Source organism: Phaethon aethereus (assembly GCF_964289735.1).
Source record: "Phaethon aethereus genome assembly, chromosome: 25".
Classification (NCBI taxonomy): Eukaryota; Metazoa; Chordata; class Aves; order Phaethontiformes; family Phaethontidae; genus Phaethon; species Phaethon aethereus.
In genome coordinates this window covers 7,059,259-7,083,398 of record NC_138601.1, presented here as the reverse complement: position 1 = coordinate 7,083,398, position 24,140 = coordinate 7,059,259, and the positions used below count along the sequence as shown (strand labels likewise).

At 57.1% G+C, this 24,140-nt stretch overlaps 4 protein-coding genes across 4 annotated transcripts in view; 1 reads left to right on the top strand and 3 right to left on the bottom strand.

Moving 5' to 3' along the window:
• Nucleotides 1–5,270, top strand: part of LOC309413453 (alanyl-tRNA editing protein Aarsd1-like) — a gene marked incomplete at both ends in the record, with an annotated part of 7,025 nt that extends 1,755 nt beyond the window's left edge. Inside the window, 9 exons of the mRNA XM_082010575.1 lie at nucleotides 242–398; nucleotides 495–611; nucleotides 1,306–1,436; nucleotides 1,612–1,678; nucleotides 1,873–1,964; nucleotides 2,406–2,460; nucleotides 3,031–3,125; nucleotides 3,297–3,428; nucleotides 5,117–5,270. Of these exons, the coding sequence (XP_081866701.1) occupies nucleotides 242–398; nucleotides 495–611; nucleotides 1,306–1,436; nucleotides 1,612–1,678; nucleotides 1,873–1,964; nucleotides 2,406–2,460; nucleotides 3,031–3,125; nucleotides 3,297–3,428; nucleotides 5,117–5,270 (1,000 nt within the window). The remainder of the gene's footprint in view (nucleotides 1–241; nucleotides 399–494; nucleotides 612–1,305; nucleotides 1,437–1,611; nucleotides 1,679–1,872; nucleotides 1,965–2,405; nucleotides 2,461–3,030; nucleotides 3,126–3,296; nucleotides 3,429–5,116) is intronic.
• A 2,654-nt stretch (nucleotides 5,271–7,924) lies between these two features.
• Nucleotides 7,925–11,771, bottom strand: G6PC1 (glucose-6-phosphatase catalytic subunit 1; the record flags this gene model as incomplete). Its single annotated transcript, XM_082010663.1, has 5 exons — nucleotides 7,925–8,436; nucleotides 8,983–9,098; nucleotides 9,339–9,447; nucleotides 10,271–10,380; nucleotides 11,542–11,771. 5 exons carry the CDS (start codon nucleotides 11,769–11,771, stop codon nucleotides 7,925–7,927), a joined length of 1,077 nt encoding a protein of 358 aa, XP_081866789.1.
• A 4,743-nt stretch (nucleotides 11,772–16,514) lies between these two features.
• Nucleotides 16,515–19,828, bottom strand: LOC309413360 (amine oxidase [copper-containing] 3-like; the record flags this gene model as incomplete). Its single annotated transcript, XM_082010481.1, has 4 exons — nucleotides 16,515–16,817; nucleotides 16,979–17,108; nucleotides 17,875–18,160; nucleotides 18,259–19,828. 4 exons carry the CDS (start codon nucleotides 19,826–19,828, stop codon nucleotides 16,515–16,517), a joined length of 2,289 nt encoding a protein of 762 aa, XP_081866607.1.
• A 1,540-nt stretch (nucleotides 19,829–21,368) lies between these two features.
• The window catches only part of LOC309413452 (amine oxidase [copper-containing] 3-like), a gene marked incomplete at both ends in the record, with an annotated part of 15,767 nt that continues 12,995 nt past the window's right edge, over nucleotides 21,369–24,140 (bottom strand). The window contains 3 exons of the mRNA XM_082010574.1: nucleotides 21,369–21,653; nucleotides 22,181–22,310; nucleotides 22,538–22,823. Coding sequence (XP_081866700.1) covers nucleotides 21,369–21,653; nucleotides 22,181–22,310; nucleotides 22,538–22,823 — 701 coding nt within the window. The remainder of the gene's footprint in view (nucleotides 21,654–22,180; nucleotides 22,311–22,537; nucleotides 22,824–24,140) is intronic.

Below are 24,140 nucleotides of genomic sequence, written 5' to 3'. Positions count from 1 at the left end.
GCACTCAGGGGGCCTGGGAGAGGTGACTGAACTGGAGAGAAGTTGTGCAAAGTATTTGCTCTGTCTTGTCCTTCTCCAGGTGTTTGGTATGCATCTGTTGCTTTGTAAATAACAGGAAGAGGAGGGAAGTATGTTTTGTTTCAGCCACCACTTTCCCAGCAGTGGAATGGTGCTTAGTGCTGCACAGAGGGACCTTCCAGGTGGTCTTAGCTACAGCAGCAGATGTTCTTCATTGGTGCAGGGAACTGGGCCGTCAGCGAAGTGTCATTGAGCTGGACACCCCCTCCATGACAGCAGAGCAAATAGAGGCCCTGGAGAGAAGTGTGAATGAGAAGATCCGGGAGCGGGTACCTGTGATGGTGAGGGAGCTGGCTGCAGATGACCCTGAAATTGAAACAGTGAGTGGTGGGGAGAGAACTGATGGTATCCGTGGTGGCACCAAAATAACCGCAGCATGGATGTTGCCTTGTTTGCCATTGTCTTCCTTTTGATAGGTGAGAAGCCGTGGTTTGCCAGATGACCATGCGGGGCCAGTGCGAGTTGTTGACATTGAAGGCATAGACTCCAACATGTGCTGTGGGACTCATGTCTCCAACCTGAGTGACTTGCAGGTGGGGGGCTGCAGCTGAGCTACCTTCAGGAGCCTTGCTCCACACATTCAGACCTAGCACAGCAAGAAGTCCCTGAAATCCAGTCTGCCAGAAATTGTCCTGATGGTGAAGGGGACAGCAGAAGCCCATGCTGGGTGAGCCCAGAGGGCTCACACAGGTCAGCAGTCTTTGTCCGGTCAGTTAGGCTCCTTTCCTTCTTTGTAACAGAACTTGGCCCTTGTCTGTAGTAACAATATTTTCTGAACTACTGATGCCTCTGCAGAGGGCACATGGTATATTTCCAGTCTGACAGTGCATTGCTGGGTTGCTAGCCATTTGTTCCCTCTGCTTAGAGCACTGGTATTTTTGATTGTTTGTCATGAGTGAGAAATCCTCTGTGCAGGCAGGTGGAGATAAAATTCTAGAGCTGCCTTTAAGTGTTTCTGTCTTTTCAGTCATTTTTTGGAATCTGTATCCCAGCAGAGACATCCAGATGCATTGCAGAGTACAGCCCATGACTAGCAAATTATATTAATTCCATTGTATCACCATCCTTTTTTTTTTTATGTTGACCTTATGGCTGATTTCAATCAGTTTATTTTCACTGGCAGAGAACCTATATTCACAACAAGGCATAGTCTAGTAGGAACTGAGCACGTGTGTGCATATAAGCAAAGTACTGTTCTTGTCTGACCAGGGTGATTTTCTTTTTAAGGTTATTAAACTCCTTGGCACAGAAAAAGGGAAAAAGAACAAAACCAACTTGGTTTTCCTGGCAGGAAACAGAGTCCTGAAGTCAATCGAACAAAGTCACAGTACTGAGAAGGCTCTAACCTCACTGCTCAAGTAATAACCTTTCCACTTTGATTATTTCATCTTCACTATTTCTTCTGACAAATACCACATAAGCCTCAGGATACATCTATGCAGTGGTTTTCATTATGTTATCTGCTTTTGCTCTTCTAAGAAATCCTTTCTTTGTCCCTCAGAGTGATGATCCAAATTCTTCTTCTTCTTTCAGAAACGGACCAGGTGAGCATGTAGAGGCTGTAAAGAGATTGCAGAGTTCTGTGAAACTGCTTCAGAAGGTAGGAGTATGGCTGAGAAAAGCAGATTGTGGCTGCTTCCTGTAGACCTGAGCTTTAGTTGTGATAACTGGGAATGGAATCATAGACATCAGTTTTTGTGGATATTATGAAAACTGCTCCCATCTCTGGGAACACAACTCAGTGTTCACACTGACTTCTCCATCTGCAGTACAGTTTATTTGCTTTTCTTTCAGAATAACTTGAATCTGCTTAGAGACATTGCTGTTTTGATAGCCCAGGACTTCAAGAGCAAACCTGTTCAGAGTCAGCTGTTTGTGTTACACAGGTATGGGGGAGTTCAGGGAAAAGAGTAAAATGGTATCTATCTTACACGTTTTATGGCAGTTGCATCTCTCTGACAGTTATTCAGACTTGTTTCTCAAGTAAGAATATAAACAAGGTGAATAGAATATTAAACTGCCTCAGCCTGCTGGAAGGTTGTGTAACTAAAGGAATATTTTAGTAATTCAGGAATAACTGTGTCTGTCTGATTTCTCTCTGCCCCGAGGAGCTCTATTTTAAAGATCAACCTCTAAATAATTCCTAGTATGTCCACAGTAATGCACAATGAGGATTTAGATATATAGAAAAAAAACTGATCTCCATCCTAACAGCAAGAGGTCAAAACCCCAAGCCTGGTCAGGCCTTTGGTTTCTGATTTATATTTTGGATTCTAGAGGGAATTTTTTGTTCTTTCTGAAGTGTTATTTTTTACCCATCCGTACAGGAAAGAAGGTGACTCTGAATTTATGAATATCATCGCTAATGAGATCGGGACAGAGGTGAGTCACTGATGAAGACTAACCTGACACCACTGTCTTTTTCATTCAAGCGGTAACACAGGCAGCGTCAGGCTTCTGTTTGTACTAGAGTCTCAAGCTACGGGTCTGTTTCCTTTCAAAAGTTGCATGACATTATTGTCCCCAGCAGCCTCAGTCTGCAGGGCAATCCTCAATAGTCAAGAAATACAACAGTGAAAATTCAGAGCACTGTAGAAGAGCCTGTCCCCCAAAGAGCTGTACAGAACCTCATCAGCTGTTTTAGACTAGACTAGACTAGACTAAGTTGGAAGAGACCTACAGTGATCATCTAGTCCAACTGCCAACCATATCCTTTTAACCTGGGATACCGCAGTACCTGTTCTGTCCCCCACAACATAAGATTGAGCATAGAAGGTTCAAAAGCCCCCCTCCCTTTTACTTTCTTCAAATTGAGTCTCTGTCTCAGTAATGCACACAAACTTCTGAATGGTTTGCATGCTTGGATGGGTCCTGTGGCCAGAGTCTCTGTCATCTTCCTGGACAAGGAGAGCACTGGTTATTCTGGAGCAAGATCCATCTGTCTGTCCACAGGAAACCCTGCTGTTCCTGACTGTGGGAGATGAAAAAGAAGCAGGACTCTTTCTTCTAGCTGGACCTGTTGAAGCAGTTGAGAATTTAGGTCCCAGGTAACATGTTTTATGGTTTCTCTAAAATTAGTAAGAATTCTAATGTTGCAGACTAAGTAGCTGAGCGGTATAATTAGGGCATGGATCCTTGTTTGCTCTCTGGAGCAGGTAAGGCCAGGTCACTCTTTTCTGCAAATGAGTGGCCTTTAGCCTGTACTGTTGTCACTGCAGGGTGGCAGAGCTGCTGGGAGGCAAAGGAGCTGGGAAGCGAGGCCGCTTTCAGGGCAAGGCAACCAAGATGAGTCGGCGAGGAGAAGTGCAAGCTCTGCTCCAGGAATTCATCAGCCGTCAAAGCCCTGAAGCGTAAGAAATAATTCTCAAAGTAGGGCTGTCTTCCCTGCTTTGCATAAACTCCACCAACTTCTCTCCCAGAGAATAAAGACATAAAAACAACAGCTGGTGTGCATATGCTCTGTGTGAGCTGATTTGGTGCTTATGGAAAATTGGAGGAGGGGAGCTGCCATCCATGCTTTGCTGCAAGGGTTCTGTCATTTCCCCAGATAAATAGTACACATTCTTAAGTGATTAAAAGTAGTCATCATTTAACCATTTTGTAGACTTCCTAAAACCAAGAGAGGGGCCCTCCCGTTTGCAGTACTTTGTGACTTTTTACTTTGTACCCATTGCTGAGGAGTAATTGCTTTGTGAGCGTATTTATTTAAAATAAGCTGGGTGCACTTAAAAAAATCAGAATACTGGTAAGAAGCAGAGGGTTTGAGGATGGTATTTGACAACAAGTGCAGGGAAAATGAATCAAGCTTTTGCTGCTGAAATGTTGTAGGGAGAAGAAGGAATGAAATGTGGCAAGAATTAGAGGGATGGTCAGATCCGTAAATCCCCGTTAAAAGACCAAACTAAGCTGGTCACCAGTTACAGCTGACTGAAATAGAACTGGGAAGCAAGAAGACAAGGTGGTATTGTCAAGCCTGTGACCAAGAAAAGGATGGGGCACCAAGGGACAAGTCTCTGTGAGCCCTTTTTTAAAAAAAAAGGGACTGACTGTTTTCCCTGGCTACTCAGAAATCTGCAGATGCTGGAGATCTGAAGATGTTTGTGCTAGTGCCATGCCTTGCTGCTGGCCAACATGCAGGGCTGCCACTGACCTCTGGACTCGGTGGTTCCCTCGGGCAGCAGTTGCTATTGACCCAGCTGTGATGCTGATGGGAGCAGCTGTCAGGTAACACCAGCTTCATCGCTGCAGTCCCGAAGCTCTACTGTAGTAGCATCAAGTATGTTATTGCAAGAAGGAACTTCATCCATTTGTAGCTGGCCTGGCAGAACCATGTTAACACACGTGTGCTGACTCTTTGTACATGAGAATTAAATACAGATAGAAGCAGCCATATAGTGCTTTGTTTTGCAGGCAGGCAGAAAACCATATTAAAAAGTCATTTGTTTGAGCCGTACATTGGGCATTTCTTCTAGGTGTGTGCCTGAACATTTCCTTCACTTCTGTTGCTATGAGCTCAAGCTTTCATTACCATTCTCTTCTCCCCAGCAGTGGCCTTTCCCCTGCCTCTGCAATAGTATCTTATGTTTGGCTCCTTTATGTGACAAGAAATAGCTTTACAGAGATGCAGTAGTCTGGCCTGAACATTACTCTGGACAAGCCCGGATAGGTTGTACTCTTAGAACTGTCAATGGTAGACTGGGTCTTGGCATACAGCTGGCTCATGTCACTCTATGCTAGTCTGCAAAACGTGATACTGTCCAGGCTTGTACCTACAGCTCCTGAGCATTCTCTGGAACAGCAGCTGTTTCTGTAGTCCCCGAAGTAGAGACTGCAGCTTTCTGTGCACGGGTACATCAGCACCAGGCTGTGCTGGTAGTGCCTTGGGAAGGCATCTTCCTGGTCTGCTACAGCACTCCTACACCTGGCCTTTGCTGTGGCATAACTGGTAGAAGAGCTGATCCCTGAGCTCTGTCCTCCAGCAGGGCAGCCCTCGAAGAGAAGAGCAAGGTCACGATTACCCCCACTCCCATCTCTGCAGCTGTGTCAGTTCCATCCTCCTCTCAAGCTCCCCATCACAAGAACAGTACCTGAGTTCAGGAGTCTCCAACAACCAAACTCATTTCCGAGTAAGTATCATCACCAACGCTCAGCAAAAGGAAGCTGTTCCCCACCTGGCGCCTCGTCCTGGATAGTGGCAAGCTTTCCTCAGCTTGATCAAGCACAGCAAAAGGTAACAGTCCTGCATCATCCAGGGCAGAGAGCAGCTGGGAGAGCGGATGCCCCGCAGGCAGGAAATCATTCACCTTCGTGTATTGGTCCTTTCCCTTGTTGGGGTGCAGTTGTCATCGGTCCGTTTTTGAACATCAAGAGTTCCTCCAGCTAATACAGATGTAAACTCCCTTGGGATCAGGCAGAGCTACTCCCCCGTGTTTCCCCAGCTTGCCTTTTCTGCCACGGTGGGTCCTGGAGCTGTTGCAATCTCAGCTGCAGAAACTAAAGGGCGCTGTGGAGCCACAGTGTGAAAAAGCACGACGGGTAATTTCGGAATTTTTTTCCCCTTCTTGCTGGGAATGGCATGACAGGTTTGGTCCAGATGTCGGTAATAAACAGAGAAATAGAAGAAAAGAAACTTCTATCCTAAGGAGGTTTATCTACCACGAACGCAGCGGATAGCAGCAGCCCCAGCACACGGCTAATGCAGTTGCCATTCAGCCAAGAGACCTTTGCCAGCTGTTGGCAAGCAGAGGCACGGGGTCACGGCTGTGCTGCCCATCGGCGCCTGTTGGGACTCTGCTGGGGGGGCCAGCAGCCCTTGTTCCCACTGCACACGATGGGCTCCCAGCAAGGGGCCTTCTGCGGCTGCCTCCACGGGGTCTGGCTGCCCTGTCCAAGCCCTTCCTGGCTGGGATAACCGCTGGGCCAATCCTGCCTGCTCCCCAGCTGGAGGAAACTCCGTGTGTGCGTGCTGCAGAGAATTAGGCCCACAGCTGAGCTCTGCACCAAGCGAGATTTACAGCAAACTTTGCCATGGAAGGCATTTTAGCATGGATGGGTTTTAGCGTGGACTTCTGCTGACGTGCAGTTTGGCCAGGAGGAAGGAGCTCTCTTGTCTGACGGCTCTCGGTGTTGGGGTGGCCGGAGGGCTCCCATCAGAGGGCTCCCATCAGAGGGCTAGGAAAGGCTGCAAAGCCTGCACACTCGGCTGCCACGTGTGGTAAAGGCCCATCTAAGCTGCAGCAAGACAACGGACGTTGCCATGGTCTGCTGGACACCATCTCCCAAAGGCATTGCAAGATCTGGGTAGGGGAGATGGCATTTCTCAGGTGTGCCACAGCAGAGAACATTCCTGATGCTTATAGCATCATTGGGTAAATGCTGCAGGAACTCGTGCTTTGGGGGAGACACTGCAGATGCATACATACAGCCTGGCAAGAAAAAGTATCTGTACCTTCGTACCTATTTCAAACGCTCTCAGACGGAGAGAGGGTGTTTACTAAGTTAACTGGCAGGCTGTACAGCCTGCACGGCTTTGAAGTCAGCAGGGCAAGCCTGCAGCTGACTTGCTGCTAATGAGCACGGCGCCAAGACAGGAGGGCCAGGATGTGTCTGACGGGAGAGCCAAGATGTCGGCAGCGACGCAGCTTGACCCCATGTTGATGCAGCCACTTCCTGCGCCTCGGGCAGACCTGGTGTTCAGGCGAGCGGTGCTTGGAGGCTGAGCCAGCACTGACCACTGGGCCCCAACCCCGCAACACAGCCAGCGGGCGAACAGCAGCTCTGCCTCCGCAGCCTGGGGGCTCAGCACAGCCCCAGCCGAGCTGGTTGGTCCCTGTGCTTGTTTCCATAAGCAGCGAGGTGACACGAGCGTGTCTGTTTCTGGCACAAGGTGCATGCAGAAACCCTGGATAAACAGCACAAAAAGCAGCTTGTCCCCCCTCACTGTGCTGGCCACGTCCGACTGCACCTGAGGGTGAGAGGTGATGAGGACTGGGGGAGCCTGGCACTGCCTTTCCCGGTGGTTTGACCGTGCCTTGCAGGTGACAGTCGGAGCAGCACCCCAGGAGAGATGTCCAACGCCACCAGCAGCCCCCGCTGCAGACCCTGCACCTGGGAGCTGAACTCCCATCCTGCCTCACCGGCCAGCAGGACATCCGAACTCACCACCTAAACACACCTTCAGCTTTAATAAAATACCTCTTGTTTACAGACACACCCATATGTATATGTGTATATAGATACACATTATATATGTATATGCACATATGCATATGTGTACCCCATGCTGCTTCACAGCGCAGTGAATACTGAACACCTCAGGGCTGAGGGGTGCTCAGGCAAGCCGGTGCTTTATCTCCAAATCACAGTGTCTGCCCCTTTCTGTAACAGACCTGCCTCTCCAGCAGACCCCGCGCACCCATGGGTGAGGACCCTGGTCCTGGTGGTGCTGTCCTCAGCTCTTCAGTGTGGAGGTGGCACGTCCCCCTGAGCTGCAGGGGAGTGCAGGGTCTTCCCCCCACTGCCACCGGGTCCCAGGATGATGACCTCCAGCCATGGGCATGGGAGGGACAGCAGGAGAGCCCTGGGAGCGCGGGAGGCCCTGTGCCATCAGCTGGCTGCAGGCGGCCCGAGCCTATGGCATGACTGGCGTTGTGGGTCCGTGCCGCAGGAGCCATCCAGCAGTGCCGCCAGCCCAGCCTTCACCGTCTCCTCCCCGTGCGGAGTCAGTCTGTGCAATTTAGTGGGGAGCAAAGAGTGGCTGGGCTGCGCCCGTGGTCCAGTGACTGCCCCTGAGCCCAGAGCCGGGGTGGCTGCCTGCCCGGGCACGCGGTTACCTGTGAGGACGCCCCTAGACAGCCTTCTTGTCCTGCGTGGCCAGGAGCTGGGACACACAGTAGGGGATGAGGCCAACGGTGGCCAGCGGCACGGCCGCACTCTTGCAGAAGGAGAGGACATAGAAGAGCAGCTGCATGTGAGAGGGTGGCTTGAAGGCGTCGAAGAGGTGTAGGATGAGGAGGGAGGCAGCGATGCAGCCCAGGCGGAAGGGCAGCTGCTGGCCCTGCTTCCCCCGGCAGCTCTCCAGGTACATGTGGGAGTGGAGGGCCAGCCCCAGCCCGAAGAGGATGCCCAGGTTACGGAGGAGGCTGGCGAATGGGGTGGTGTCGATGTGGACCCACTCAGGGTGGGCGCACCACCTGCGCGCCCGCTCCAGTGTCCAGAGCAGGTCCACACCGAGTGCCCGCAGCAGCAGGTAGAAGCCCAGGGCGAAGCTGAAGAGGAAGAAGGTGATGCCCAAGTATTGACGGAGGCTGGCATGGTAGATGCAGTGGATGTGCTGGAAGGTCTTGGCCACGGCCATCCCTGCCGGTAACAAAGCAGAAGAGGAGGCATCACTGACCAGCAAGTGATCGCCTGCCTTGGGGCGGCGGAGCTGAGTGGATCCTGCAGCCCTGGGCGCGCCAGTGGGGAACATGTGCTGGGGTCACCCAGGTGTTCCTGTGCGGTGCTGACTGCCCCAGTGGCCACCACTGCACCTCGTTGCTCACAGGTGGCCAATTCTGCTCCGTTGCCCAGTGATGACCCTTTCACACCCCAAGCCTGCCCTGCCTGTGCCTTCGGGCCATGTTCACTGTATGTTCACTGTCCTTCAGAGCCCAGCAGCGGCTGGCAGCGCCCTGCCCACCTGACTGGACTCACGCCTCAAATGGGATCGGGACAAGGAACGTCCTGGAGGGCAGCCTGCCTGTGATGATGAGGGCAGTAACTCCAGAGCCATGGACGCAGCTTTGCATCATGACCCCCACACACGTCCGTCAGGCCGTGCACCCTTCGTGGCCAGTGCTGCGGGTGCTGCAGTCCAGCACGGCAGTGCTGCAGGGAAGGGGACGGGTGGTCCGATGCACTCACCTGAGATGACACCTGCGATGACCTGATGGGGGAAGTGGGCGGCAATGAAGACTCGGGACAGGCAGACGCAAACCTGAACTGCCCAGAACCCCGTCCAAAGCACCATCCACAGCACCCTGTGAGGGGCAGGTGGCCATGTTGGTGCCAGGGCCGGCTCACACTGCCCAGGGTGCCGCCTTCGCATACCCCGAGCACAGTGCCTGGCTGTCTGCCGAGCTGTCCTCACGCACACCCCGCCTGGGGTGCCACGGCCCGGCTGTCTGCCCAGAGCATTGTGCCTCTATGGGTTTGGCTGTGCACCCATCGGCTCTGGAGCAGCCTCTGCCCTGCACGGGTGGTTTTGGTACACAGCTTACCAGTATTTGAGTGTCCTTGAGCGTTTTTTCCCCATGGCAGCGGAGAGGAGGGCCGTCACCATGATGTAGTACACGCCTGCTGCGCCCATGGCGTGGCCGGAGGGGCTCCCTGGGCAAGAAGAGAGCCCCAGGTCAGACCTCGCTCTTCAGAGTGGGCTGTGCCCTCTTGCCTCGGGGCTCCCAGGAAGCAGCCCAGGCCCTGGGGACCATGGCACCAGATGGCACGGCACCCAGCACCTGTCCCCTGGTGGCCACAGTGCCACCTCTGTGGTGGTGTCCAGTTCCATCCCCCGGTGCAGGTGAGGCTGGCGAGGGGGACAGCATGGCAAGGACAGTGTGGGAGCATGGCCCGGGCTCCGCGGCCCGTCTGCTGGGCAAGACTGGGCAGAGGGCACTGAGCATTGCCGATGGCTGACGCTGAGCACACCGGGGACACCTGCAGCCCTTCCCCAGCTCCTGAGGAAAGCCACGGGCAAAGTACAGACAGAGCTGGCCCGGAGCTGGGCAAGCCCCTTCCCCATGGAGCAGCTGCCCACGTTTGGGGCTGCAGGGCAGAGCATGGCCCCGGCACGGGCCAAGGCTGTGGCTGAGCACAGGCAAGGGTTTGTGCTGAACTGCCACGTCCGTGCCGAGGGTCAAGGTCTGCTCTGCTCAGGGGCTGCCCTGCCTCCACCCGCTGCAGGCGCGGCTGGTGTCCCCGGGAGCGCAGTGGGGGCCAACACTGTGGCTCAGTGATAATCAGCCTCCCTCAAGAGCTAGCTAGGGATGTGTGCTGCCGGTGGGCTGCCAGCCACGGCCACAGCCATGCCAGCACCCCCCTCCCTGCAGGGACCAAGACCCAGAGCGGGGAGCTGTGTGTGCAGGTCCCCCCGGGCGAGCGCCTGCTGCCCCTGCTGGGGCTGGGGGACCCTACCACGGCTGGGGGACCCTACCGGGGCCAGTCTCGCAGGTGAGTGGGAACTGCTGGATCTCTGGGGCAGAGGTGTTGCTGTAATAGTCCGTCTCGTGGACCCACCAGTACGGTCTCTCTCCAAAGAGGATCCTGAAAAGAAAGCAGAACAGGGGCCGTAAGGGTCCTGGGCACCAGAGCAGGTGGGCAGAGCTGCGATTTCAGCTCTGACCTGGGAGCTGGAAGAGGCAAAAGACCCATGAGTGGTCCAGGGCATCCCGACAGACACAGCATCCAGCCGGCCGCTTGGTCCTGACAGCCGACACTGGCTGTCCGTGTCCCCATCCCTGGCCCCTGAAGGGGAAGAGCAAGAACTTCCTGGGAGTAAATCAACATGCTGAGAAAGAGGAGCAGTGTCTGCTTCCTCTAAGCCTTTTTCAGGCCAAGAGCAACTATCGCACAGTGGCCTCAGAGGCAGAGGCCATCTGTCCCTGTCCCTGTCACACGTGCAGGCAGTGTGGGCATCCCCAGGGGATTTGAACTGCAGGGCATGCACAGAGCCAGGGTGGCCAGCACCCCCCCAGCCACACTGCCAGGTCCTGCCACAGGAACGTGAGGTGCAGCCCATGCACGAGGGTGCACACAGCCCCAAAACCCTGGGACGCTAAAATGCAGCTGTGGGGATGGGACTGCACTGGTCCACCAACCCTGTGACTGCTGGTACCACAGCCCACCGCCCGCAGGGATGGCACCCACGGCTACCGGCTGACACCGAACCCTGCTGGGCTGTGACGCCAGGGTGGATCAGCCCCATGGTACAAGTGGCACTGCCAGCGAGATCATCCTGTGTCTTTAGCGGCAGCCGAGTCCCTTGCGTGCTGCCTACCACGGCTCCCTTTGCGATGCCAGCGCTATCAGCTGTGGAGAGGAAGGGGAGATCAGTGTCTTGGCTTACCCATGGGAAACACTCACCTACCAGATCGGGGGAGCACCAAGCCCTCATCCTGCATATCAGAGCTGTGCCACATCACCCCCGCGGCGAGGGGCTCTGCGCAGCGCTCGCGCAGAACTGCAGCCCCAGCTGACGGCAAAGGGGTCTGTTTGCAGGAGGCTCTATCTCTCTGCCTGGCTTCTGGGAAGGGGGGAGAGCTGTTGCCGCATGGCTTGAGAAGGGGTGACCATTACCATGGCCAAGCTGGGGGCCGAACTCTGGTCCATTTTATACCAATGTCAAGGCTGAAAGCACGCATCTGGCCCACATTAGTCCAGCTGTGCCAACATGCCCAGAGGGAGCCGTGGCATGGGGCCACTCACCACTTGAAGACGAGGTTGAGCCAGTCACCGATCACAGCCACCCAGATGAGCCTGATGCCCACTGACTCGCTAAAGTGGAACCAGATAGGGAAGAGGACGAAGAAAGCGTTCCTGAGGTCGGCGGCGAAGGAAATGAAGAGGAACCAGTCCTGGGAGCCCTGGAAGTGCTCCTGCAGCCAGTGTGTCGCCTGGATGCCCACATCGTGCAGGAGGTTCATGCTGGCCTCCATCCTCCTCTGCAGCCGCTGCCCCTCGGCGTGGCTCAGGGTGTCCTGCGCTCCACCGTGCTGCTGGGGTTTTATAGTCTGCGGACTCTTGTTTGCTGCAGGCAGGTCGCTTGTCCCAGCACTGATCTTTGGACCCAAAACCACTTTTGCCAAAGGTGCATCACCGGGGGTTGCTACAAACATGTTTGGAACAACTTACGTAAAAGGGAAAAACAGGCTTCGAGGGCGCGTGAAGCTGCGTGGAGCACGGGGTGCTCTGGCACCAGCACCTTAACCCTTCCCTGCACTGTCCCCTCTCCACACCACGCAGGCGGCTGCCTCACTCGGGGGGTCCTGCAGCTACTGCTCCTCCTGCCGCCCAGTACAACCGTTCAGCTGCTCCTACTGAACCCTGGCGTTTGCTCTGTTATCAGGAGGAGATTCAAACACCCGCACGTTGTGTGAACAGCACTGCAGAACTGCTGCAGCCCCGAGCTGTAATATTTCTCCCATCCCTCTGCCCTCACCCCATTGCAGGGGTGCCCAGGAGCGTGGACGGGGTCAGGCGTGGCGTGGGGGCACGCTGCCCACCACCTCCATGTCAGCTCAAACCTACAGCTGATGAAAAAACACCTTGCTGCCATGGCGTTCGCCAAGCTGATTTAAGCAGGACTCTACATCATGGGAAACTTTCCAAGCCGTTTCTGAAGCTCCCTGCAGCCTCAGACAGCGAGGCTTGGGGAGCTCCTGGCTGCCAGCAATGTTTTTCTGATCTCTGCAGTGGGGTTAAAGGACCTTTGCAAATGAGGTCCCCTGGGAGGGAAGGCATTCCTCCCAGCACAGCTCCCCCGGGTTAACCCCCTCCTGCACAAAACTGCCCCATCAGACCCCGGCTGCAGGGACAGAGCTGAACACACCACATGTCCCGCTGGTGCCAGGTCCCGGCCCCTGTCCTTTCCCCACCACAGCCGCTCCGTGCTGTTGCTGGCAGCAGTGCCGGCACGGCAGCTTTATTGCCCTGTTCCTCCCCGGGAGGTAACGGTGAAAGAGTAACATGGAGAGCTATTTCCAGGAGACCCAGGACACAGGGTCAGCCCAGCAGCACAAACCTCCTCCTCCAGCTCTGGCTGGCCATTGCGGCTGCTGGTGCACGGACAGGCAGGCCTGCGGCAGCAGCGCAGGGTGCCCAGCCAGGGCCCACCACAGCAAAACAGGCAGCTGCCCGTCCTTGGGGGAACAGGCAACGAGGCGTTAATGATTAGCAACCAGTGAAAATGCATCACTTATCTCCCTCCTCGAGAAAGTTCAGGTCAAGATCCTTGAACCGCTACCCCTGTGCTGTCTGCAGCAGCGCAGAGCAGGCAGAGGTTGTGTCCAGCACCGAGTCCTGCCAGCAAAGAGCTGGGGCACAGCAGGGGCTGCCGGCAGCATCCTGCCCCCTTGCCTGCACGTAGCTCCGGCAGCCACGTCGTCTAAAAGGCAAAAATACAGCAAACCTTCCTCCCTGGAATACGGGCACAGACCGCTCTTGGAGCTGCCAGGCTGAGGAAGCGGGATCGTATTTGCAAACACCTGTGCTCTGAAGGCAGTTTGATGGTTGGAGATGTGCCTCGACCTGCCTCGCGTGTAACGGTGCCAGGCTGGGGGTGCCAGGGTGGATCTGCAGTCGCAGACCAGCAACGTGCATGCTTGGTGGGCAGCCTGTCCTCGGCCCCGAGGAGCTGCCCGTCAGGCAGCGGCAGCCGGGGTCCCTCCCGGCATCCTCGCTTCACAGCGGGGCTGACGCTCCCGGGCAAAGGGAAGCGCGGGCACGGCCAAAGCCTGACCCTGCACGCGGCCCCTGTGCCCAGGCTGGCCTGATCCCACTCCAGCCCTGGGACGGAGTGCCGTGCTGGGGAGCGGGCCCTGCGCGCACCGGGCGACTCACGCCGGTCCTGCCCAGCAGCAATTTCCCAGCTGCCATCAGTGAACGGCAAATGCACACGAAGGAGAGGAAACGCTGCAGGATCAGTCCCGGCCACAGGTGTAACCCTGCCCAGAGCTGCTCCTCCCTGTCCCTCCCAGCTCAGCCTCCCGGCGCCCGGGGAGAAGGACCCAGGCGTCCCAGCCCCCAGACTGTGCTCCCAACCTACAACCCTCCCCCAGCAAAGCAGCAATTTGCACAGAAATGGAATTACTCTTGCAAAACAAACTCCCCAACAGCTCATTCCAGGGTCCTCAACTGAGAGTAGCTTTGGCCAGCATAAAGGAATGCAACAGACTTGGCTTCCGCATCAAAAATTATTTGAAACAGTCAGCAATAAATTCTCCCTGAGAGATTTCACAGCAGAAAATAGGGGCAAAAGGTGATGGGGGATGGGGACTAGCATGCTCCAGTCTCCTTGGAAAAAGTCACTGCAGGAAAACCGGGGCCGCAGCGGGGAGAGGTCAGGAAACGGAATGGGAGCAGCCACATCCTCCCTCCCAGCACGGCGGGGCCAGCACGGTGCGGGAGCGAGCACGAAGCGCTGCCAACGGAGCTGTGCTGCAGACAGACCTGTGCTGCTGGCGGAGAGGCGTGGGCCAGCGTCCTCCCGCGCAGTGGCCAGGCTTCACGTGTCACGGGGCAGGTCTGTGCTGCGGCTGCCAGGGTCCACACAGTGGAGGTTTCCCAGCACCAGCTCCGTGCCTGCGCTTTGGATAAATCCCCACCCCTGCAGCTGCTGCGCAAAGCCAGGGCAGGCTGGGGCTGCTGACCTCCTGGGCACCGTGGGTGTTCGCATCCTGGCTGGTTTGGCCACCAGCTCTGGGACCACTGTGCCAGGCTCCGGCCTCGTCCCCTGCACAGGGCAGCTGAGCTGGCAGCACTGCTGGCCAGGGACGTGCACTGCAGACTGGCCTGGGATGGCTTTCCCAGGGGGGGAACCGGGCCAGGCTGGGGGTGCTTTATTTCTGCACCGAGGTCTGCGTGCAACGAGCCCGGGATCAGCTGTCAGCCCAGGAGCCGTGTGCCTGCAGCGGCAGCGGCTGGCTCCAGGACACAGTGTCCCTGCAATTCCCAAGGCACCGGATGCAGCTGTGGGAGGTGCAGCGCACGCGGTGCTGCAACGTAACGTGCCGCATGCGGAGCCAACGTTTCATCCAGAAAGTTCCCAGCCTGCTCCAAGGTCTGGGGCTAGGCAGCAGGCAGTGAGCCATGTCGCTGCCAGCACGGGAGTGCATCTGGTCTCACCTGCGTCAGCAGGCGGGCAGAGTCCAGGCAGCACTCGCAAACACATGGGCACACAGTGGCAGGCAGGGAGCCAGCTGGCTACAACCTGCCCCTTGCAGGGAGCATCCTGCCTGCTCCCCTCGAGACCTGCAAGGTGACTCTGGGATATGGTCCCCGCTGTCACCCCAGGGACCACTGCAGCCTCATACTGAGCCGTGCCCCCAAGCTGCCCACCCCTGCCCAACGTCCTTTCCCTGAGCTGCGGCGAGACGAGCTGGCTCCCAGGCGGATGCGCTGTTGCTGTTGGGGCTTTCTCAAGCCCATCACAGCATGGCCCTGGGCAGACCCGGCTCCCACGCAAGGGGGCAGAGGGGATGGACGTCCGCCGTGCCCCCAGGGACACACTGGCCAGTGCTTGGGCCGTGAGGCTGGAGCTAAACCACCCCCACCAAGGCCCTCAGTGTCCCCAGGCCAGCTCCAGAGGCTGCAGAATCCCACAGCCCAGGGCTGTGCATGCAGTTGGGGGCGCAGGAGCAAGGGTCCCCACGCCGGCAGGGGCTGAGCACGCCAGGCAGCAGCCAAGGCCAGAACCGATGAACGCAGCTCGGTACAGCTGTTACACATTAACTCCCTTGTTTGTCCCGTATTCCCCTGCAGGAGCCTCCTGCCAGCACCCGGGGTCCAAGAGCACGGCAGAGCCCCGCGAGCACCGCAGAGCTGAGCCAGCGACGCCTGTTAAAGGGCAACAGCACCCGCAGCACTGGCAGTGCTGGGGCTCTGCCCGCCGGCCGCAGCAGCGCCCATGAGCTACGCAACAGTTTGGTCAGAAAAAGCACCTGAGTCATTGTTTATTGGGAAAGGTGGACACGGCACAGCTCAGCCTGGGAAGTGCCCATCCCGCGGTTCTGCAGCCCGGCGCACTGTCCCCGGGCCTGGCACCTCCACAGCAGCCAGAGCTCAGCATCGCCTGGGCCCCAGCAGCCCTGGAGCTGCAGCGGCTGCAGGGCCAGGGTGGGCGTTTTGGGCATCCCAGATGGCTCGCTGGCTGCCGGCTCCCAGCGGCCCAATGCCCCCGGGCTGCGGCCGGGCCACAGCAGCGGCCATGCCACCTGCTCCTGCCGCCACCCTGGGCAGAAGCTCAGCGTGGACCATGGCTCCCAGGGGAGCTGTGGCTTTGTGCAGTGCTCAGCCCTGGCTGGCACCATCGCCCTGCGTGCACCAACCTACCTTGGGGATGCGGCAGGAGCCCCGGTCCCAGAGGAGGAGAGTGGTCAAGGGCACTCCACAGTCCTTTGGGTGGCCTCCTGGGTGGAGTCTCCAGAAATCACTCCCAGGGGCTGTTTTTCAGAGGCTTTGAGTCCACCTTTGGCAGCATTGTGGTGCCGAAACGAGAGCTGAGCTCCTCCGAAAGCCTGACCCTCAGCACGTGACAACCTAGGGATGCGGAGCGCAGGTCCTGGTGCGGCGGCAGAGCCAGGCCGTGCCCGCTGCCACCGCCGGAGCCCCTCCAACACCCGACGGCCAGACACAGACCGCCTGCACGGGTGGGGACAGGGGCAGCGGTGGCCCCGTCCCCATCAGAGCCCGCCGGGCAGCGGGGCCAGGCTGAGGTTGAGGAAGCCCCCATAGCGGAAGGGGGGCAGGTGGGGGGCGCAGGCGGCGGCAGGGGGCAGGCAGGCGAGGGGGTTGGCCCCGCACGCTCCGGCATCCTGCTCGCTGCCAAAGTAGACGCTGTCAGGAGAGTCCACTGAGGGGTCCTCGTCGAAGTAGTTGTAGGGCCTCAGGAAAAAGCCGACACCATTCCCCACAGTCACCGTGTTGGGGACGTCTTCGGCGTGGGGGACGTGCAGGAACCCCACAGAGATCCAGGCAACCAGGTCCTGGGCAGGAGGGGAGCCGGGCGCCGTCAGGCTGCACGGAACCCTTCCAGCCTGGCAGCTGCCTGGTTTGGCTGTGGGACGGCTGAAATCTCTGGCCAGGACAAGAGCCGTGGTGCGCCCACAGTGCTCGGCTCCCCTCTACCCAGGGCACCCCAGCTCACCTTGTTGGTGATGGTCTCGTTGTCAATGAAGTCGGCAAAGGCGACGGTGGGCGTCCAGGGGTCGTTCTGGTTGTAGATGCTGGTGCTGGTGGGCTCCTCCTCCTTCCGTCGGGTGACGGCCAGCTGGTACCTGCCAGCACAGGGAGCAGAGGGGCTCGTCCGTGCTGGCCCAGGGCAGGGCGACCGTGGCATTGCCAGCTGGAGATGCACCGGCAAACTGGGGCTGGATGCATCCTTGGCGCATGCCTGGGGACACGGTTTGTCCTGGGTCAGGGCGGGAAAGGGCTGGCATGGACCAGTGTGGTAGCAACAGGCAGCAGCCCCAGCACCTTTGGGCTTGCGGGAGATCGCTTGCTGCCCGTGGCTGCTCCAGCACAGCCAGAAAACACAAACACATCCGGGCACAGACGCTTGCTGCTCACTGCCCAAACACACTCGCTTCAGCCACAGCCATTTTTAACTCCTACACCTTCCCCAAGAACGTGAGCCATTAAATTTCACCCTGGCAGAGAGGTAGGTTTGTGTTTATCCCAAGCACTTCCCAAAAGACTGTCCTTGCAAGCCCTGGGGGTGCCAGTGCTTCCCTTGGGAGTTTGTCCTACAGCCTGGTTGCCCTCACAGGGAAAAATGCATGTGATTGATCTAAATCAACCTTATCTGGGGTCAGATTCCTGCCTGTGAACTACCATGAACAGATGTCATCCGAGCAAATTTTCAAGGGATTTTCAGAGCCAAAAAATACACGTTTGCTGTTTAACCCTTCCCTGCAGCCTGGCACAAACTGGCTGGATGGCAGCAGTCCCTGCTCTGCTGGGAGGCAGGAGCAGCCAGGGACGTGGTGGCAGGGTGGGAGGAGAGTGGGTGGGCGCCACGCATGCCCCAGGCCTGGCACCCACCTGCCCCAGCTGATGGACCTCTCCATGGGGCTGCTGGCAGGCAGGTGCTCCCCAGCAAAGCTGGTGATCTGGATCCGGTAGCTGCGTGGATGCCCCCACTTGTTGGGCTTGGAGCTGGCAAAGGAGAGGTAGCGAGGCATAGGGACATTGAGCAGGAATGCCGCCTCGTCCTCTCTCTCAAGCCTCTCCCTGCGGAGGTATGGCCGCTCGATGGTGTTCTGCATGTCCCAGGGGTCTTTCACAAGCTCGTAACCCATGTCCTGGGTCTCCAGAGAGTTCAGCTGCCCTGTGAAGCACAAGGAAAAACCCTCTTGAGCTCTGCGTCCTGGGCAGAGCTGCAACCCACAGCAAACCACAGCCACACACAAAGGTGCCCAGACCTACCGCCAACATCCAGGTCCACCTTGTAGTGGATGTGGTGGAGGTGCATCGTCCCCAGCGTGTGGGGCCCCACCCTGTTGCCATAGTCGGTGCCTCGGCCGTGGAGGAAGGAGGAGCTGATGTAGCCAGTGGCATGCACCCGAACCTCCACGGCCCCGCTGCCATGGAACATGAAGTCCCAGATGTAGTCATAGTTGATGAGAGTGGAGACAGCACGGATGACCAGCGTGTTTTTCCGCAGCCCACCGTAGTACAAGGACTGTGAGTCAGAGAAGTGGCGCCGCAGAGGGAGGGCAGCGTCATGCTCAAAAATGCAGAGTGAGTTTTGGTTGGTTTTGGGGGTCTCTGACTCCACCAGGTAGTGCCGGTCCACATAGGTCGCTGTGTAGGGGCAGTCGAGGCCCCGGACGAGCTCGTAGGCAAACCTGCCAATGCCAAAGCTCCCATCAAGGTAGCGGGTCGACATGCCCCCGGGGCAGTTGGAGCCATACAGGGCTAAGGCTTCCTGGAGACTCAGCTCGTAGACAATCCTCTCCCCACGGAACCTGATGTCAAAGAGGCGCGGGCCAGAGTTGGGGTTCATGCCAAAGGCGATGCTCCAGCCCTGGAAGGTGACGCGGTTGTACCTGACGCTGTAGCGGGGACCCTGGGGCTCGTACTGCAGCGGCGCAGGGGAGCCAGGCGGGTGCCGGGGCCTCATCGAGCCCAGCACCGCTTCAGCCTGCGGCTTCTCGATCCTGACGACCTCCAGTAAGTTGGCCACAAATGCATTCTCCAGATCCCCTGTGCTGGCAAAGTACTGGCCATTATAGAAGACTTGGCGCAGCCACCAGCGGGAGACATGAAAGTCTCCGTGCTCCACCAGCACCTCCAGCCCCACTGGCGAGAGGTAGTAGCCGGTGCCGGCCACGCTGCGGAAGAGGACAAACCAGGTCACACGGTCGCCAGACTTAAAGCCCCGCGGGGCTGTTGTGAGGATGGCCAGGTCAGTGCCATCGGACTCGCAGCACGCGGAGAGAAAGCGTGGTGCCTTTCTCAGCTCCCGCTGGATGAGGGCGTTGATATCCACATATTCCTTACCGGTAACTGGTCTGCGGTGGTATGGCACCTTCCCTCCGTACTTCTGCACCGTGACGTCCCGGTGATACACTGGTGTTGGCAGCGGACCCACCACATACTCAGTGATGTTGGGGTCTGGCTGGTTCCCAAAGTACAGCACAGCCAGCGCCTCCCGGGGGGGGCGAGCCCCCCCACCATCCAGGAACCGCAGCACCTCTGCCTTGGCAGGGACCTGCACGTCGACGGAAGCGATGCAGTTGTCGGAGGGCTTTGCACGCGAGGCGTCAACAAGCTGCACCCCCAGGTTTCCCTGCAGGTACCGCACCACTTGCACCATCTCTTCGGGCGTCAGATCAGCAAAGACCAGGCTCTGGCCGTCATCGGTGTCCTCCTGCTCCAGGGGCTGGTGCTGGCAGGTGCTGGGAGCCCTTCCTCTGGTCAGCAACACACAGACTAAAGCAAATATCGTGGCTAAAGCCAGAACCAGGAGGACGAGCACAGTTTTCACATGCATGTCTGCTGAGGCATGGAGAGCTCCCACAGTCCGGCAGGGCGGGTTTCCAGCTGTAGAATCCTCCCAGCGACCCGCTGACAGAAGGGGCTGGGTTTGGTTGGATGTGTTTTTTCCCCTCGTTTCCTCAACAGGGAACATCCCAGAGGAGCTTGCAGGGAGGGAGCAGGGAGATGTTCTCAGACATGCCCGGGATTTGCCAGGAACCATAAAAGGCAACTTTGCTCTGCTTTCCCCAGTGTGTCATAATTTTAAGACAACTTAATGCTTCTACATCTGTCCTTCCTCTCTTGTCCCGCGTGCTATGCTGCAGACCTTAGAGAGGACAGATCCAGTCACTTGGGGTAATAAATGCGTCTCCCTCCACCTCCTTCTCTTAACCCTGTAGATGCAAACAGCTAGGCAGGCAGCAGAGACCACAAGGATGAGAAGTCCTCTGTATAGAGCACTGCTGAGCACAGCACCATGGCCTCATCCTGCCATGGCCTTGCCATCACCAGCAATGCCTCTACAGCCTGTGCAGAGAAATGGCAGCATCGCATGCTGCTGATAATGACCCCACACGTGATAAGGCACCAGTCCTGCAGCCAGGAGGGAGGGGACAGCTGTTTGTCACCACCTCAAAGGTGCCTTCTGATCCTGGGCTATGTCCTAGCATAGACAGGGCTGTGAAGAGGGGGATGAGGGCTCCAGAGCCCACCAAGCGTCTTGGCAAACGGGCAGCCACACAGCTCCCGCGCCCTGGCTCGAGCCTGGAGGAGGGCTCTCGCGTGAACCTGGCCAGCATCGGGCTGCGACAGGCTGAGTCGGCCCACACGCTGCCCAAGGGGCTGAGGTTCAGCTGGTTTGCACAGAGGCACCTGTGGTGATGGTGCTGGCGCAGGGACAGTGAGACCCCTCCCTGCATAGTCCCCTCCATCCCCCTCACCTGCGGCAAGTGCCCAAGAGCTGCAGCCCAAGTGGGTCCTGCCTCTGTCCCCAGACTCACCTCAAGCACTCACAGAGCTCAGCGCCAGCACCTGCTTCGGTTTTCCCCCGGCAGAGCCCCGGGACTCCCCAGCCTGTCCCTCCGGCTGGACCGTCCCTGTGCCTAGACGGGTGCCCAGAGCCTTGCTGCTGGGCTGGTTTGTGGATGCAGGAAACAGCAGAGACCAAGCGTCATGCGCCCTGCAGACACTGCTGTAAGGCGTAAGAACGAGACACTCGGAGAGCACTGGACCAGAATAATTTTCATTTTTTTTTTAACCTGAGATAGGCACTACACAGCACTTGCTTCTACAGCAGAGGAACAGGATTTTCTCATCACTTTCCTCCTGCAACAGACTCAAATTCAGCAATTAACAGAGATAACGTACTCCTGTCTGGCAATCATGCCAGGAAGATTATGCTTCCCTTTTAAAGAGCACTATTTAAAAAGCAATGATAAAAAGTGAAGTCATTGCACAACTGGAAATTGAGACAACTTCACTAAGAAACTGAAAATCTGAGACAGAACAGTCAACCTGGTGCCTCTGATTGTGTCTCCTAACACTGTCCTGTAGCATTACAGCCTACTCATATTTTGGAAACCATCATAGGTGAACGGAGGGAAGTTTGGCAGACAAGAGGCAGTTTTGGGAAGGCATGCAATAGGGTTGATTTCACACGCTGTGAAGTCCTGCTCGCTGGTGAAAAACACGCCATCGTGCGAGTATATGGAGGGGTCCAGGTCATAGTAGTTGTAGGGTCTCAGGAGGAAGCCGACCGAGTTTCCCACCGTCACAGTGTTGGGAATATCCTCAGAGTGTGGGATGTGAAGGAAACCAGCAGTTATCCAGGCAACCAGGTCCTAGGCAGGGAAGAGCCACAAGACCATGGTTATTTCAGAAGCCTGCAGCAGCAACCAAAATCTGTGCGGGGGCCATGGAAAGCTACAGGAGAGCAGGAGGGGACCTCCACGGGCACAAACCCAGCCGTGTTCCCACATGCCGAGCTCCCCCTTCCTGGGAAAGATCCCCTCCCTTCCCCAAAGACGTGCCCACAGCCCCAGCTGCAGATGTCCACCCAGCAGAAGGGCACGTGCCCTGACCCCCGCGTCCAAGCTCCGGCCTTGCAGATATTTTCCTGACATTTTGCCAGCATTTCTCCACAGGGAGCAATGAGCTTCTGCTCTGCACTCTGATCTATGTGCTCTGACTAAAGCACCAAGCAGGTACACAGAAAAGAGGATGCTCAAGGCTACTTTCCCCATTGCCCGGGGCTGCTGAGCTCCCAGCTGAGCCCACTGTCCTGCAGGCGATGCCGGCAGCAGCTCTGGGGCTCCTGCCCAGCTCGGGGATGGCTATTACAGCTCCAGCCCAGGGGACCCTGGCCCACCTCGTTAGTGATGGTCTCGTTGTTGATGAAGTCAGCAAAGGCGACAGTGGGTGTCCAGGGGTCGTTCTGGTTGTAGATGCTGGTGCTGGTGGGCTCCTCCTCCTTCCGTCGGGTGACGGCCAGCTGGTACCTGAGGACAAGAAAAAGAGATGGGAGCCACTCCCTGGGGCAGGGCAGAGCTAAAAACCAGCTCCCCAAGGAATCTGCCGAGCACAAGCCTGCTCCTACAGAGTAACCCCAGCCCAGGAGAGCATCTGCCCTGTGCCTCCCCATCAAGAAACATCCATGCAATGTCTCCCCAGCCAGCGAGGCTGGGACATCTCTGAGAACCTGCCATCCTAGTCAGAGCAGCCTGACCTTGCCCAACTGACGGCTCTCTCCATGGAGCTGGCTTCAGGGATATGGTCCCCCGCAAAACTGGTGATCTGGATCCTGTAGCCACGCTGGTGGCCCCACTTGTTTTTGCTGTTGGCTGCAAAGTAGATGTATCTGGGGATCTTCGACTGGAGCCGGAAGGCAGCCTGGTCCTCCGTGTCCAGGACTTTCTTGGTGAGTCGTGGCCTCTCTATCTGCTGCTCTGGGCTCCAGGGAGCCCGTGTCATCTCAAACGCCATGTCGTGGGCCACCAGGGAATTTTTCACCCCTGCAAAGCAAAAGCAAAGTTGCTGAGGAGCATGCCCGCAGTCCCCTGTTCCCCACAGACGTCACTGCAGCCAGAGCTCGATCTCCCCGTCCTCTCTTCCTGCACCCTGGGCTCCGAGCACTGGCTTCTGCCCCTGAGAGCAGTTACTGCTCTGCAGCTCCACAGCAGCACGACTGTACATTGTGTACATTTATCCATGGCTGTGCAACTGTACATTTGTCTGACCCAGGCAACACCACGCTGTGGCAGACACCACCATCCACGGCAACTCTCGCCGTCTGCGAGGGACAAGAGCAGAGCCTCACCCCAGTGCAGAAGAACAGGTCTGCTTCCCAGTGCAAGCACAGTCTATCTCAAGTGCCTGATGGCCCAGGCACTGTGTTTGCTCTCATCAGCACGTCCTGTGACCTGGAAAGCACTAGGAAGGGCCCAGGTTCTGAGCACATCTGCACATCGCAGAACTGGAGCAGTGATGCGCGGTTCAAGTCTTTCCACAAAGAGTCGTGAGCCAGAGGCTCAGAGCAACAGGAGGGGCACAAGAGCAAATAAATCCAGGGACAAGACTGTAAAAAGCTGAGCCAGTGCTCGGTCCCCAGTGCCCGTCCTGGCTGGAGCGCATGGTGTAATGCGCTCCCGTGCCCCACTCCCCTCGGCCTCACGTTAGTTTCCAGCTTGCGCAAAGGCTATTTCAGAGCTGTACCTCTGGCCATCCTGGAAGGTTTGAGCAGCACCTTGGGCCTGAGCCCCAACACTGCCATCAAGGTCAGCACCAGAGCCAGAGCCCCATGGGAGAGGATCCACATCCAGCAACTGCCACCATGCTCATTTTCTTCCCTTTTCTGATGTGAACAAAACTTGGTACCCCACACCTCCCCTTCCAGCGATAGCAGTGACGCTCTGACTTTATCTGCCTTTTCCCCGTTCTTGCAGTTTTGCAATCCCCCATTTTTAAGTACTCAAAACTCATCCTAAAAACACATGGAACAGTCTTTAAAATTGTGTTTCCCAATTAAAAGGAAATCACAATATTTTTAATATATGGCAGGAGCATGCAGCAAATGCAATTTCAGCAGGAGCGTGAGGACAGGTTTGTGGCATAAATGATAGAGGAAGACCTAGAAAACTGCAGCCGATGCTCCCGTTGCTGCTGTGAGCAAAGGATCCCTTATACACTTGGCAAAACACAGCACAGCCCTAAGCTTAGGGCTGGCCACCAGCCCAGCACCTGCCTGCTGTGCCCACAGCCCTAACAGAGAGGGCAGCTGCCTGTCCCGCTCGCACATGACCAGCAGGAACAACTCAACAAAGCTGTAGGAC